The sequence below is a fragment of the Anguilla anguilla genome, chromosome 1 (assembly GCF_013347855.1).
Source record: "Anguilla anguilla isolate fAngAng1 chromosome 1, fAngAng1.pri, whole genome shotgun sequence".
NCBI lineage: Eukaryota > Metazoa > Chordata > Actinopteri > Anguilliformes > Anguillidae > Anguilla > Anguilla anguilla.
The window spans coordinates 59,040,392-59,055,576 of NC_049201.1; the positions used below are offsets into that span (position 1 = coordinate 59,040,392).

Sequence of the window (15,185 nt, forward strand, 5' to 3'; positions counted from 1 at the left end):
TGGGGAAGATAGTTCCTGTTTGAATAGCCCTTTTGGTTTGTGAACCGAACTGTTCTTGTGTCTCGCATGTAACAGCAATATGCTCCACCATCGAGATGTTAACAAGAAAAACATGTTCAGTGAGTTAAAACAGTGATCAGTCACCTGCTCGTTACATCTTATCCAGAGCAACTTATAGGACACAACTTTTTACATAGCATTTACATTACATCCATTTATAGCAGCGGGATGTATACTGAAGCAATGCCGGTTAAGTACCTTGCTCAAGGGTCCAACGGCAGTGTCCCCTACCTGGGAATCGAACTTATGGCTTTTAGATTACATGACCAGCTCCTTACCCATTATACTACACTGCCACCCAAAGTGAGTTACCACGCAGTGAAATACACTGCTCAGTGAGTTTCCACATAGTGATCAATGTCCTGCTCAGTGAGTTTCCACATAGTGATCCTGATCCTGTCCTCCAGTGGTTGTACAAGTGTATTTATTATTTTAGAAATGCAAATTTCTCCGTACCAGCTGTTGTAAAACTGACAGCTTGTCAGAAGCTTCGGTAAGTATCTAAATTATCCTTCATCACACTGCCTGTCAACTGTCAAAAACATGCACTAAAACTGAAATATCAAAATGCCCCAGAAAGTGAACTATGTTGTGCTTATTTCTTGTAGAATGAATGCAACAGCGTGTCATAATGGTACATAATTCTTTGCAGACAAGAATTATTAGAGCTAAGACACACAGAAAAACATTTTTCCCTGAAACTTCTCGGTTGAGAGGAGTGAAACCACAGTATTTTATAATGCATTTCTTTTGCTTGTGCCATAACCACACATTGCAGTCTTGGAAAATGAAGCAATGGGGAAAGGAAAGCAATGTAACGAAATGTAAGAAAATATTGATGTGGTTATTGGGATGTAAATGGATTTACACGCCCTGGACAAATACACACACATACTGTGAGGTCCAGTATTGCTCTGAGACTCTCCCAACTTGCTGCAGAGAAAGTAAAAATAAGCACTCATTCAAATGCCTTCATATGCCTGCTATGAAAGGTAGTGATGGTGTGAAATTTATGACACGTCATCTAGTGAAGTTGTACATAATGTGTACACAATGGTTACGATTTCCATACATAGTGTGGGGTGATTGATAACGTGAAATTTAATTTTTGTGTTAATATGCCCTTTAAGCGATGCAGGTGTATTCACTTGAAACTTTATTAGCCTTTCCAGGTTCAGAAGAACAGGTGTGGCCTGATTCACGGAGTCCAGGTCTAATTTCTGCGTGTTTTTGCCAGATGCTTCCGTTCCGTCTGAGTAATGTCACAGAGGATGTATTTGCGTGTGAGCTAATGGCGTGCTGTTTGTGGGCCCTCAGTTTTGGCCGCAGTCACAATGCCCCTGCTACCGACAGATAGACTCTTCATTAGTATTCAGAGAGAAATCTGTGCATGCAGAGTGTTTGTGGCTTATCAAGGACATCTCTAATTGGCTGGTAATATTTGAAATGGAGGTAGAGCTTATTGTCAGATGCAGTTCAGAGAAAGAAAGGGACAATGAAGGTGACAAATCTTCCTGGACTAGTAGCCTGCACGCAGGGTATTGGGTACCACAGACCTCAGACAGGGCCCTGCTTTTTTTAGGCATATTATGCTGAAAGACTTTATGGACTTTCAGTCTCAATAAACAGCTCTCATTGCATGTGTGTGCAGCTCTATCAGAAGTCACATAGCCATAATTACAGTGTGGGGCTACAGCTGTTGATTTATCAGAGGGTGTTTGGCAACTCAGCGTTTAACTACATTTGTCATTGCTGCTCATGTTTATATCTGTAAAGCCAGAGGTTTAGCAGAAACAGCGCTTGTGACCTTGTCCACAGGGTCCGTAGCACTTGTAGGGTTCAGCATATTATGGTGCTCTATGGTTTTGCTGTATAGGCTACCCCCCACCCCCCACCCCCAATCCTCCCAATTGCAATTAAGTCTCAAAGACATAAACAAAATACTGCATTTGTGTTCATATTTACAGGAGAAGACCATTGAATATTATGCTAGACTCAGTTGCAAACTGAGTCATTCTCTCCAACAGGTATTATTTTCTCTCAGGAATATGGATCTTTACAGAGTCTGATCTTTCAAGAACTCTGATCCGTTAACATCAGCAGTTTTGGCAAGGGGGTCACCCTTGCATCGAAGCCCTCTAAAGAAAGATGAGTTTGTGTTTGTGCCTCTGCTCTTGACAGCAAACAGCCTCATTAATGTCAGGGTGTTAATTAAATGTCATTAAGCATTTAGCTCTGCCAGATGTGGTTTGCCTAAAAACATTTTTCAGGAAGACTGCATCTGGGCTCAAGAGAGGGAAGGACAATGCAGACAGGACGCGTTGAAATAAACACAACGCTTCATCTTGTGAATGTTTTATGTGTCCTGCAGTCTTCAGTGTGATGCGTGTATCTGCTGGAGCAGAATGAATTATGTCCTGTATAACTGAAGTGACATTGTGTGGATAAAAATAGGAGGGCCAGACGTACAGCTCTGTTCAGGTTTCTGTTGAAGTTTTATTAACCTAGCAACAGCCAGTCTTTACCCATAAAAACAAAGGTTATTTTTTTTAACAAGCATTCTGTATTTCAGTCCAGTTCAAGGGGAAATAGTAAAAGAGACATGACTGAAATGAATTTCCATCATATTTATTTCTAGCAGTTGTGCTTCAATATTCAGAACTTTTGAAATGAGCTGTGAAAGGCAGATACAAGGAAACAACCATTATCATTTCATGTGGCAGTTCGCTGTTTCTAAGTGTAAGGATAATTCCTTCATAAACACCCCATATCTGTAGAGCAAGGCTGAATGCTAAGATTATGGCTTATCTGCAGCATCACAAATTTGCCTCAGGATGATACGAGTTAAGTGTTATTGTGTCCCTTGCAAAACCTCCGGGCCCACAATTCTGCTAAAATACACTTGTTCTATGTTGATATGGATCAGTTGCAGCCATTTTAGTCCCTGTATAATTTGAAATTTAATACAAAACTGCAGTGCAGCTCTTCACACTGAGTTTAGATGTACAGCATTGATTTCACAGTAGTTACTGTGAATTCACATGTATTTTGTTGAACTGGTTTTGGCATTAAGGGTACATCTTTCTTTCATTAAAGTCGTTGAGGCTTTAATTATTGTGTTCATTTTACTGTTGTGGGAATGACTGCTGCTCTTGCCATCATACAATTCAAATCTTATCCCTAGTTTATACTTATCTACGATGTATTCATGCTGTATTCATACTGTTTGTTGGCTATTTCTGTTGTGTCTTTCTTTAGCAGCCTAGTTTGTTGTGTGCTTTTGTCAGGCGCACTGGGCCTCTGTTGGTGTGCATATGTTTGCTTGTCCGTCCGTCTGTTTCCCCTCTATCGACCGGTGGGGCTTTTTGGAGGCTTTTGGGAAAGTGTGCGTGATTGCAGAGTTTGCTGAGTATCACGCCTGCCTCGGCGGTCACTGTCCTCTGTGCCACAGAAAGAGGCTTCCTTCTGTTACTGTGGAGATAATAAAGTAAAGAGCCTTCCTGGGCATGTAACCCTGTTGCCTGGCAACGGCTGTGCAGCGCCGCTGTAAAGCAGAAAGCACTGATGATGTCATAGGAGAGGACAATGGGGGTCCAATTCGTGTTGTGCCTGGCTTTATAATTACCCCCTTGGTCGGCTTGCCTTAAAGCCACACTTTGCCACATTTAGCACAGGTAACTCTTGTTTCTTTTCAAAGCTTTCTGGAAGCACGGAAATATTTCTAAATTTAGTTGTATCTCTACAGATGTTATCCGTGTTTAGGATGATGTGTCCTGTTCTGAATAAAGACACGCAGGTATTTCAGTCACGTCTTGCGCCCAAGCTGCCCACATTGTACTTTTATAGCTCACTGATTGTATTTGTCCGGACTGTCACTGGTTAAAGAACTTCTCTCCAGAAATCTATATTTGGAAAAGTATTATTTGCAGTACAAAGAACACAGTGTGATGAATGTAGTTTTCTTTTGTTATTCTGAATCAATAACCACCTTTTCAAAATATCCATATTAATAAATGTCACTTTCTCTGAGTTTAGGGAAAATCTGTTTCTGCGGGTGACAGATTGGGTTCACAATATGAGACAAACTGCAAACAAAACATATTGGGTGTGTGTGTGTGTGTGTGTGTGTGCGTACATGTGTGTGTGTGTGTGTTTATGTGTGAAGAAGAGATTAGTGTGGGATCCCTGTCATGACCCCCATAAATAAGTACCCATGTGCAGGGGCTTTGTCTGGCTGTGTGGAGATCAGAGACTGAACCAGTAAACCCCGCTCCCTTCAGTGCTCAGTGTGAGGGAGTCTGAGCTCTAACGGAGCACCTGCTGCAGATATGAATCAGGAAGGGCCGCCTCTCTGTCGCCCTTCACATATTCACAGGGAGTGCGTCTCCTGTGATGTAGCGCAGAGACACTCCTGCTCGGGGCCTCGGGCGACCGGGACAGCTCCACTGAGCTCGGTCTCTTCATGCTGTCAGCTCTCTGGTGAGCGCCATTAGCTCCTGCTGCCGTATCACAGGGTTTGCTGGAGATGCAACAACAACCACAGATAAGCGAGGCTGTGGCAGTGGCTTTATTCTTTTGTAAGGTGGGATGAATATATAACTGCTATATGGTGTCATACGGATGTGCGAGTGTGCTGGTCTGTATGTATGTTTGTATGTGTGCGTGCGCGGGCACTCGGACTGACTATGCTGTTAATTGCTTTTACACAGATCACCTGCAGGGGGAGCTGTGCCGGGGACTTGCAGGAGGAGGTGCCTGAGCTGGTGCAGATCCTGCAGAGATTGGCTCACTCACACAGGTGAGGGCCAGCGTTGCTGTCTCTGGGGGCTAGGGTTAGAGATGACCCCCCCGTAGCAGCTGCTCTGTCTGCAGGGAGAAGAGCGCTGTTTGATGCCGTCTGGTGCAGCCTGTAACTGGATATGATTCTGGCAACACTTGAGCTCTGTGGACTGTTGGCAAAGCCACAGTGGCATTCCTCTGCACAAAACCCCAAACTTATAGTGGCTGGAAGCTACATTAGCCCACCCCCCATTCTCTGCTGCGCTGTAGCTCTAATCACAGCCCTCGAGGGCTGAGAACTGCTGGTTTTCCCTCCCTTCACCTGGGAGTCAGGTGCAGAGACCAGCCTGTAGCACTAAATGTTCAGTTACTGACCTGGGAGAAAGTAAAACCTGGGCTGGATTCGGCTTTTACGGCCAGATTTGAGCACCCACGCTCTACAGCATTCCCTACAAAAATGCATGAGTCCCGAACAGGTCACAGAAAACACTTTTACACACACACACACACACACACACACACACACACACACACACACACAGCTCCTAAAATATCTATGCTCCAGTCAGGTGCGTGTACAAATGATGCTGCTAAGGTGAAGTATTGAGGTCCTTAAAGAACGAGACTGTAGACTCTGTCAGCCTTCACTTTCTCCCACAGTCTAGGTCCCAGTTAAAGGAGGTTCCAAATCCTTTCACACAATCTGGAGGCTTTCTCAAGAGGTTTTTTAAAGACTGTGTCTATCTATGGTGCGAGTGCTGTGATGTCATCATTAAACAGAGAATGCAGGCGGAGCTGCAGGGGCGTGCTGGGATCAGGCTCATCTCTGTAACCTTGTCTGATTGGACAGCATGGCTCATGGGCCATTTGAGGAAGAAATTAGCAGGTCAATGTTAATTTACCTTGTGCTTTAAGAACCAGCACTAGTCTTTCCAAGCAGCAATCACAGTCTCAAACCTTTCTACTGTTTCAGTCTGATCATATCAAAGAACATATTCTATCTGCACAGCTGGCTTTATTATGAGACTCATTAGATGAAATTGAAAATCGGGGAGCAATGATTTTAATGAATGAGCTTTTTTGTGGTGTGGTGAAGACCCAGGCCAGTGTGAGATGATGTGCTTTATCTGGCTTAGTGAAGTGGGTTTTTGGGTTTTTGCAATCTAACCAAAATGCCTCTGTTCTCACAGGTCCCACAGTGAACTCAACAACTCCTCACTTGCCATAGAGATACTGAAATGCATCGCATCCTAGAGGACCCCCATTTGAGTTAACCCAAGAATTCTGTTCTTCAGTGTATAGTTAATTTATTTGCAACGTGTTTCAAACTGCTGTAATACATTTGTTTTTGGATTACCTTTGATGTTGTCATTATTCGAATGCAAGCACACACACACTGATATTCCAAACCTATATGATTGAGTTAGAGGCCGCTTTTAAAGTCCCCTTATACAGGACATCTAGTTTCCGCTCCTTGAATAGGTTAGTTATCCATGGCAACCAAAGCAAGTTCCCACCCCAGAGATGAACCGGGCCAGCAGCATGGCAGTCACTGTGAGTCTGCGACTCCCTCACCTCCAGTCTGCTCTGGCTCTGTGGCGTGTGCATTAAAGGAGCACTCGGACACACACACTTCACTGCTCTCGGTGCAAACGCAGGCGATATAACCCCAGAGACACTATATATGGTAATTCCAAACACGAGACATGAGGTAAAAGGGGGATTTGTTTATTTTAAATGCTTAAGGATTGAAACTGGAAACATTTCAGAGAAAACGCCTGCAGTATATACATCCAATCTTTAGCACCATATAAAGGTAAACAGCACTGACCAAGTTAAGTCTGAAACAGTAAAAAAATAGCTGTTTCTATTAGAATGCTGCTGCAAATTTACCTTGCGTCCCAAAGAGCAATTGCTCGTACATCAGCACAAAATGCCTACCACCTGCTAGTGAAAATGTCAATGATTTGAGGCTGCCTCTTTTGTGATCATATTCTCTTGTACGGTAATTCACGCATGAGGATGTTTGATTTTGAAGGCAGTTTTGTGCAAATTTTAACCTTCTCAAATTGTACTTTGCGCTGTCCTCATTTGTAAAACGTCTTGCAGTGTCAATTTTGCAACAATGGAGGTTTTCATTAGGGAACTCGCACACGAAATCTGCAGAATTGATATTCCAACCTCAAACTGAGACCAAAAGTAAACATTGACAATACATTCATGTTAAAGGTGCAGTATGTGATTTTGGAGAAACGAGCGGGGGAGCTCTAGATTTTATTTGGGGGGTGGGGGGGAGAACCCTATAAATAGAACTAGCTAGCCACAGATAAGCTACAAGATAACACATAACATACAGCATAGCTATAATTAATTCGCTACATTTTTTAGCTATGTCGACTACACAGTTCAGGGCGATAAATTCCAACAGAAATAGAACAAGCAAAGTAATTACCTGTCCAGCAGAAATACTGCAAGCTCGGCCTTACATTTGAAGCCCTTCAAGTTCCTGAGCTCTTGCTGAAATGCCAAAACGATTTTCAGCGAGTCTGGTCTCTCGGTTCAATTCCTTTATGGTCAATCTTTTCTTCGACAGTCTTATAAAAAAATGTTAACATGTTTTCAGTATATGCCGTTGTAGTCAAAGGTGGAACTGGTCATTTTGGCAGGCATCTAGCTTGCTGTAACACCATCTCTGCTCGGACAGCGCTGTGAACCCACAACACGATTGACAGGCAGAGCTGTCCTGATTGGCGAAGATTCAGGCGCAGTGAAATTTAGAGAGGCTGATTTCAGAGCGGTGGGCATTAAGTTAGAGCTGATAATTTATTGATATCTGTCGGGATGTGAAGGAAATTAAACCAAACAAGAACAAAAGTTCTAAAAAAAAAAAAAATTACATACTGCACCTTTAATTACTAATTAAGTCTCTTTTCAGAGATGCCAGACACTTTGCTGAAAAACAGAAAATGGGCAGATAGGGTTTTTTATTTTTTTAAGTGAGAACTCTGTTGATTAAAAAAACCACCCAGTGGGAAGAAATCTCAGGATGACTATGCAGATTGAGCCTATCCTCCACTGGCCAGCTGGGTACTAATGCTTAAAAATAGGCTAAATGCTAATGGGGAATCTATCCAAGCAAATAATTACAGTTGCGGACAGATTGTTGCCTGAGGTATTAAACAAGTAAAGTCCAAGCAAATAAATGTATATTAGCATGCAGTTTAGAAAGAGTGAAGCCTCCAGGCTGAACCAGGAGTGTTGAGCTGGTCCGTGAGCCCAGGGTGAGGGACAGGGACAGAGGCCCCAGGGAAGAGCAGAGAAATGGAAAGGACGCAGGGCATTGCGATGTTAAACACTGCACACGCAGAGCCTGAACGCTATGTAGAAAAGCCCCAGGGTGCTACGGTATGGCAGCGTATCTAAATGATTCCTTCAAATCGGGTGCAACACAACCCTGAGTGATCCTGGAGAAAAGTCTGCAGCAAGCCCATGCTGCGGAGTTTCACTCTCAAGGCTTAAAATAAGGATTTGCTCAAATTGGTATTTGAGTACCACTGTTTACAGCAAATCATTCAAAGCCAGGATGGACTAAGTCGAAGTGGCATTCACACGGTTTACCGAAACAATAGACTGCCCATCTGGAGCATGGTTAATTTATTGTGCAAGCTCACAGTTCAATGCAACTCCCACGTAGCTGTATAAATGCCGTGCCTTCATCACCATGTCATGTTATTAATAAAACAAACCAGGTCAAAGTGAAATAAAAGTCCATTTTATTGTTTAGCCATGTCATAACCATGTTTCCAATAAGCACAGCAGGCTACAACTCAAGGGTTTCTCAACTACCTTTAATTGCAAAAAGAAAGAATAAAATAAAAATTATAATTTCAACCCTCACCCAAATGATGCACCCTCCCCCACCCCAACCTTTTGGATCACAGATGAAACGGGAAACAAGTTTCCATTTCATCATTTAAAATATTGGACCTTTTCCAATTCTGGGTTTTATACAAAAGCTACACAATGTTACACTTTATTCAGAATACAGTTCAACCGATTATTAGTGTTCTACACCATTGATTAAAATTTAGAAACTGATGGAGCATTAGCACTATAACTTAACACTACGAGAGACTTAAAAGGAATACAAATTACTGCAAAAGAGAAAAAAAGACTAGAGTATCATCTCAAAGCAAGCTAAGATCTGTACCATTACAGTGATTGAAGAATCATAAAAATAAAATGGAATAAAAAATAGACAGGCAAGGCTAGGGTTTGAGATTCCACCTTTAGATCCTCCTCTTGTGCATTCTTCCTTTATGTATCCGCTCCAAGATTTCCTTCGCAGTTTTATCGCCGACCAACAGGAACCAGAACAAAAAGTTTTACTTCAACTTGTTCCCATAGGAAACTCAGCTTGTGTTAGTGTGTCAGGCACTTTCCGAGATACCAGCCCACCCCCCCTCTCCAGAACGCTCTGCAACTCTACCGGCCAATCACAACGCAGGTTCATTCAGACGATACAGCTGTGGGGAGAAGACAAGAGAGCTGTTAGGTTCGATCTGTGCCCCGATCCATCTAAGGGTGTCAACACACTGCTCAGAGTCGTGTACATCCACTCAATGACTGTCAGGTTGCACTGAGACTGAGTGTGGCAACATTCCAGCAGACAAACCGTTATTTTAGTGAACAAGCTGACAGGCAGGCATTTAGCACACACTGAAACCCAGTGCAACTTGACACAAGTATCCATTAATAAAGTTGGACGTTCAGTGAAGTAATTCAGGTTATGTACCTTGGTCTTGGGTACAACGGCTGGGTACTACCTGGGAATCAACCCTGCAACCTTTACGGTACAACCCTAGTTCCCTACCCATTATACTACACTGCAGGGAATTTTCACAAGTTTAGCCTAACTTACTGGATTTCAAAAGGGGACAGGGACAGGCAGACATTACCAATTTAACACTAGACTATTTGTGTATATAGGGACTATGGAACAAGCAAAACCTAACTAGACATTTTTTGAAATTTAGAAATCCTGAATGGATAATGGATGGATATTTTTGGCCCTAAAAAGAAGAAATATCTGTGGAAAACAGGACGTCTGGTCAGCCTAACCAACTGCCTAACCCCCCCCCCCCCCCCCCCACCCCCACATCCACAGCCTGTTCCTCTACCTCAGCTGGCCCACTTGGTGATGTCAGCTGAACAGCGTGTTGGAAGGGGCCTTGAGTGAAGGTGGGGGGAGGGGAGGACTGTGAGGCAAACCCAGGACTGGCAGACCCACCCATGAACACAAGGTGAACCAGCATCGTGGATTAGTGGCACAGCCATCGCCATCCACCCAGCATGCAGAGCACCATGCCCTTAAAGCCTGGCTCAACCCCCCCTCCCCGGGACTCGATTCCCAAACAGCACTTTGCTCTTTCCGGGCTGCGCTCTCATCCGAGGCTTTCCGCCCGATTCCTTACCTAAAAAGTAGATATTTACAGATCGGTATCAAACCAGGCCAACTGATTGCTGTCCCCTGGGGGCAGCCCCTCGATCAGGTCCTGGGCGTGTCCCAGGTCGGGCAGGCCATCGACCGGGTACTCTGCGCCGGGGTGATGGCCGCCCATGTCGTGGTCCATCATGGGCTCCAGGCCCATGCCCTCCTGGCCATACCCGCCCGAGTGGAAGGACCGGTAGCTGGGGTCTGCGGACAGAGCGGGGGGGCGAGGGGGTGGAGGCGCGTTAGACACAAGCAGCACACGCAGGGGTCAGAGGTCAAGTCCTGCAGCTCCGGCTCCTTAGCGTCGGGTGAGTAGGGTGTGTGCAGTGCAGTGCCATTGGTCAGGCAGGCAGGCGGTCGGCCCGGCTAAAGCCAGCCTGGCAAGGCAGGTGAGTAGAGTGGTCACCAGCAGGCGAGTGCAGTGGTTACTAGCAGGTAAGTGAAGGGTGGAGGCTTTCAGTGCCGTGGCAGTGACTCACCGTCCGGTCGGTATCCCAGCGGCTCTCCCTGTGCGCCGATGTCCAGGCCCAGATCTCCAGTCTGTGGGATAGAGAGAGAGGAAGCCTCATCACTGCTACAGTGAAGATAAGAGATAGTCCACTCATTTATACCCCTGAGTATTAAACACACCTTTTTCCCCCCACTGCAGCTACAGCGTGGCAGCAAACCAGCACATCTGTGACATCACCCACAGCTTTAATGCACACAAACACCAAACTGCACTCTCAGTGGGGGCGGGGGAGACCCACCTCGTTCCAGGTCATGGGCTCCGTCCTGAAGAGGGAGCTAGTGAGCTCCACGGAGAGGCGCTTCTTGTAGTCCTGGGGCTTGTCCTCGGACATGCGGAAGAGCACGGCGGCGGCGTACGTGGCTGTGGGGGGACAGATGCGGTGAGCCTGGGGTCAGCGTTCATAAAGCCACCCGCGCTTTAGGGTTTGTGTCTGAGCTAAAGAGGCTGACTCTGGATCAGCGTTTGCATTTTAAAAAGTAATGCTCCAAGAAAAACGTCTGACTGAAAGCTAAGCAGTGGCACTTTCAATAACCGTGAAATTTCCAATGGAGAAAATGTGAGGTGGTTCTCCTTTTAGACCATAATCCAGTAGTCCTCCATCTTATATACCAAAAGCAATGCTAAGCAGTCCTGTATTCCTTATAAGAGTTAGGGATTTATCATCAGGCTATCAGACTGATCCTGGATCAGTGTGTGAACTGGCGCAGTGGTTGAGAGCCGAGTGTCCGGCTGAGCGGCTGGCTGTTCCAGGGTCAGCGGCAGACTCACCCACGCCCTCGTTCCTGGAGTGCAGCAGCTCTGTGAGCGGCGCGGTGGCCCCCTCCGCCTCGATGGCCTCGGCCGCCTCCTTGTCCTGGGCCAGCTCACACAGCACGCCGGCCGCCACGCGCTGGATGTTCTCGATGGGCGAGTACAGCAGCTGCGGGGGAGGGGGGGGGGGGGACACGTGAACACCTAACCCTAACCCTGACTAACCCCAAAACCCAGACGAGCGTTAGGGCGCCCCCTACCTGCACGAAGAGCGGGATGGTGTTGAGGCCTCGGATGACGATCCTGTTGTGGACGTCCCGGGCCAGGATGTGCAGCGCCCCCGTGCAGCCCTCCACGATCTCCTCCATGCGGACCCCCTCCTGCGGGCCACACCCACACGTCACGTCCACGCCCAGGCCACACCCCCAGACCCTCCCCCCTCCACGATCTCCTCCATGCGGACCCCCTCCTGCGGACCACACCCACACGTCACGCCCACGCCCAGGCCACACCCCCAGACCCTCCCCCCTCCACGATCTCCTCCATGCGGACCCCCTCCTGCAGACCACACCCACATGTCACGCCCACGCCACGCCCCCCCAGACCCTCCCCCCTCCACGATCTCCTCCATGCGGACCCCCTCCTGCGGACCACACCCACACATCACGCCCATGCCACACCCCCCCAGACCCTCCCCCCTCCACGATCTCCTCCATGCGGACCCCCTCCTGCGGGCCACACCCACACGTCACGCCCATGCCCAGGCCATGCCCCCCGGGCCCTCCCAGGCCACACCCCCCAAACCCTCCCCCCTCCCCGCGTGCCACGCCCCCGCGCTCACCACAAACTGCTGCTGCGTGCCGCCCATGGAGGTGCGTCTCTGCGTGTCCTGGTGCGCCCTCACCAGCAGCTGCACCAGCCTGGGGATGGCGCCCTGCTCCCGCAGGGGGGCGTGGTTAGCCGGGCACAGCGCCAGGTTCCTGATCAAGCCCACGGTCGCCTGGGAAACGACAGCGCGGGTCAGTGACAGAGAGACTTTCAGCCGTGTCTTATACTCAACTTAAATGTAGCACTCAAAGGAGTTCTCAGACCGCACGATGGAAAAGTACAATGCCAAAAACACAGGCAACATAAAAACAGGGGAAATGGAGAAAGGCACTGATGGAACGGATCAGTGAAACTCGCATTAAAGACAGTCACAGCTCAGCTGGCCTGTTTAACAACCCCTCTCACACACACAGGGGAGGGTGTGTGCATGGCTATCTCCCGCTCTCTCTCTCACACACACACACACACACACAGGGGAGGGTGTGTGCATGGCTATCTCCCTCTCTCTCTCTCTCACACACACAGGGGAGAGTGTGTGCATGGCTATCTCCCTCTCTCTCTCTCTCACACACACACACACAGGGGAGGGTGTGTGCATAGCTATCTCCCTCTCTCTCTCTCTCTCTCTCTCACACACACACACAGGGGAGGGTGTGTGCATGGCTATCTCCCTCTCTCTCTCTCTCTCTCACACACACACACACACACACACAGGGGAGGGTGTGTGCATGGCTATCTCCCTCTCCCTCTCTCTCTCACACACACACACAGAGAGAGACACACACAAGCACTCACACACACTCAAACCCGCCCGCACGGCCAGGCGCTCACACACTCCCGCTCACCTTGATGAGGGGCCAGTGCGAGGGCGGGTGCAGGAGCTTGACCACCACGGGCAGGCCGTAGTGCAGCCGCACGGCGTTCTGGGCCATCTCGGCGTCCTGGTGGCGGCTGGTGAGGTGGCGCAGGGCGCAGACGGCGGGCTCGGTGATGTCCTCGCGGTCGCCGGCGCGGAGCACGGTGCGCACCAGCGCCTCGATGCCGCCCACCTGGCACACCATCATCTTGTTCTTGTAGTTGTTGCAGGTGAGGTTGGACAGGATGCCCGCCGCACACGTCACCACGTTGATGTCGTCCGAGCCCAGCAGCTGCACCAGCGTGCCCAGCAGCCCCTCCATGCCCTCCTGCGGGGGGAAGCATGGTATAATGGGTTAGGAGCTGGTCTTGTAACCTAAAGGTCACAGGTTCAATTCCCGGGTAGGACATTGGACAAGGTACTTACATCCAGCTGTATAAATGGATGCAATGTAAATGCTATGTAAAAGTTGTGTAAGTCGCTCTGGATAAGAGCGTCTGCTAAATGCTTGTAATGTGATGTAATGAAGAGGAGCGGATCCAGCACTGGCTGCAGGGGGATTTCCCTTCTCCAATAGCCTCACAGTCACCCTTATCCTGCCATTGTTTAGCAGACACCACTCATTCTGAGTTTAGCTGCATGCACACAAAAACTTTTCTTGCTGGAGAAATTTCTCCCATAGACTCAAACGAATCAGATGCAGATGGGTGGAAGCCTAATTCATTAACCGCTGATCCTAAACCTAAGTGAGAAGCGCTCTGAATGAATCTCCACCCACAGCTTGAATGCCGACAGGTTTATCAGTGTCATTTTACACTCCTGTTCACATGGGCTGTACTCCAGCAAAGCGCCCCTCCTCATTAAGGTGGGCAAACAGAAGGAGCGGAGAGAGATGGGAGATTTTCCCGTGCGCTCGGGTGAGAGGGTACCTGCTTGGTGGCGGCATCTGACAGGTTTCTGAGGGTCCACAGGCAGTTCTGGACTAGACGCTGGCTGGGGTCTGTGAGGTGCAGACCTAATGCCTGCATTCCACCTTTAAACACAGAGAAGCCAGATTAAGGGTACAGACAGGAGTGTGTAGTGAGGGAGATTAAGGGTACAGACAGGGAGGGAGATTAAGGGTACAGACAGGGAGGGAGATTAAGGGTACAGGCAGGGAGGGAGATTAAGGGTACAGACAGGAGAGTGCAGGGAGGGAGATTAAGGGTACAGGCAGGGAGGGAGATTAAGGGTACAGGCAGGGAGGGAGATTAAGGGTACAGGCAGGAGTGTGTAGTGAGGGAGATTAAGGGTACAGGCAGGGAGGGAGATTAAGGGTACAGAGAGGAGTGTGCAGGGAGGGAGATTAAGGGTACAGGCAGAGAGGGTGATTAAGAGTGCAGGCAGGAGTGTGCAGGGAGAGAGGTTTGTGATGTGTGACGTGGAGGGTACAGGTCAGGCCCAGTCATTGACAGAGCAGGGTGACAGGGACATACCGGCCTCTACGATGGCGGGCTTGTTACTGGAGCACACAGACAGCACTTTGAGCACTCGGCTGGTGGTCCACAGGAGCTTCTCGTACGTGTAGGTCCTCATGATGTTGACCAGAGCCTGAGGTCCACCGCTGGCCAGGATGATGAGCTGCGGGGGAGAGGGAGAACGGGATCAGCCTCCTGACAGCGCTGCTCAGCTCCGAGGGCGAAGAGCCGCCGCCTGCCCGGTCCTTACTTTGCTCTCCTGGTTTCCGTAGGCCAGGATCTGCAGACAGTCCGTGGTGATGGCCAGGAATTTGACGTTGGTCTTGTTGAGCAGGGCCACCATTTTCTGCAGGCCCCCGGCCAGGCGCACGGCCATCTTGGCTCCCTCCTGGTGCAGCAGCAGGTTGTGGAGGGTGGTGATGGCGTAGAACAGCACCGAGTCCACTGGAG

At 48.4% G+C, this 15,185-nt stretch overlaps 2 protein-coding genes across 5 annotated transcripts in view; one reads left to right on the forward strand and one right to left on the reverse strand.

The window, feature by feature from the left end:
• The window catches only part of ulk4 (unc-51 like kinase 4), a 108,408-nt gene extending 102,211 nt beyond the window's left edge, over positions 1-6,197 (forward strand). For all 4 annotated transcript variants that reach the window (XM_035413352.1, XM_035413363.1, XM_035413374.1 and 1 more), the window contains exons 36-37: positions 4,770-4,858; positions 6,030-6,197. In XM_035413352.1, the coding sequence (XP_035269243.1) occupies positions 4,770-4,858; positions 6,030-6,093 (153 nt within the window). In that variant the 3' untranslated portion in view covers positions 6,094-6,197. The remainder of the gene's footprint in view (positions 1-4,769; positions 4,859-6,029) is intronic.
• Positions 6,198-8,589: 2,392 nt separating this feature from the next.
• ctnnb1 (catenin (cadherin-associated protein), beta 1) overlaps positions 8,590-15,185 on the reverse strand; it is a 19,591-nt gene continuing 12,995 nt past the window's right edge. The window contains exons 6-16 of the mRNA XM_035413396.1: positions 14,986-15,185; positions 14,754-14,898; positions 14,208-14,311; positions 13,268-13,606; positions 12,436-12,594; positions 11,855-11,974; positions 11,613-11,763; positions 11,083-11,204; positions 10,813-10,873; positions 10,314-10,537; positions 8,590-9,365 (exon numbers count right to left, since the gene is read on the reverse strand). The exon at positions 14,986-15,185 is cut by the window's right edge and continues 2 nt beyond it. Coding sequence (XP_035269287.1) covers positions 10,329-10,537; positions 10,813-10,873; positions 11,083-11,204; positions 11,613-11,763; positions 11,855-11,974; positions 12,436-12,594; positions 13,268-13,606; positions 14,208-14,311; positions 14,754-14,898; positions 14,986-15,185 — 1,610 coding nt within the window. The 3' untranslated portion in view covers positions 8,590-9,365; positions 10,314-10,328. The remainder of the gene's footprint in view (positions 9,366-10,313; positions 10,538-10,812; positions 10,874-11,082; positions 11,205-11,612; positions 11,764-11,854; positions 11,975-12,435; positions 12,595-13,267; positions 13,607-14,207; positions 14,312-14,753; positions 14,899-14,985) is intronic.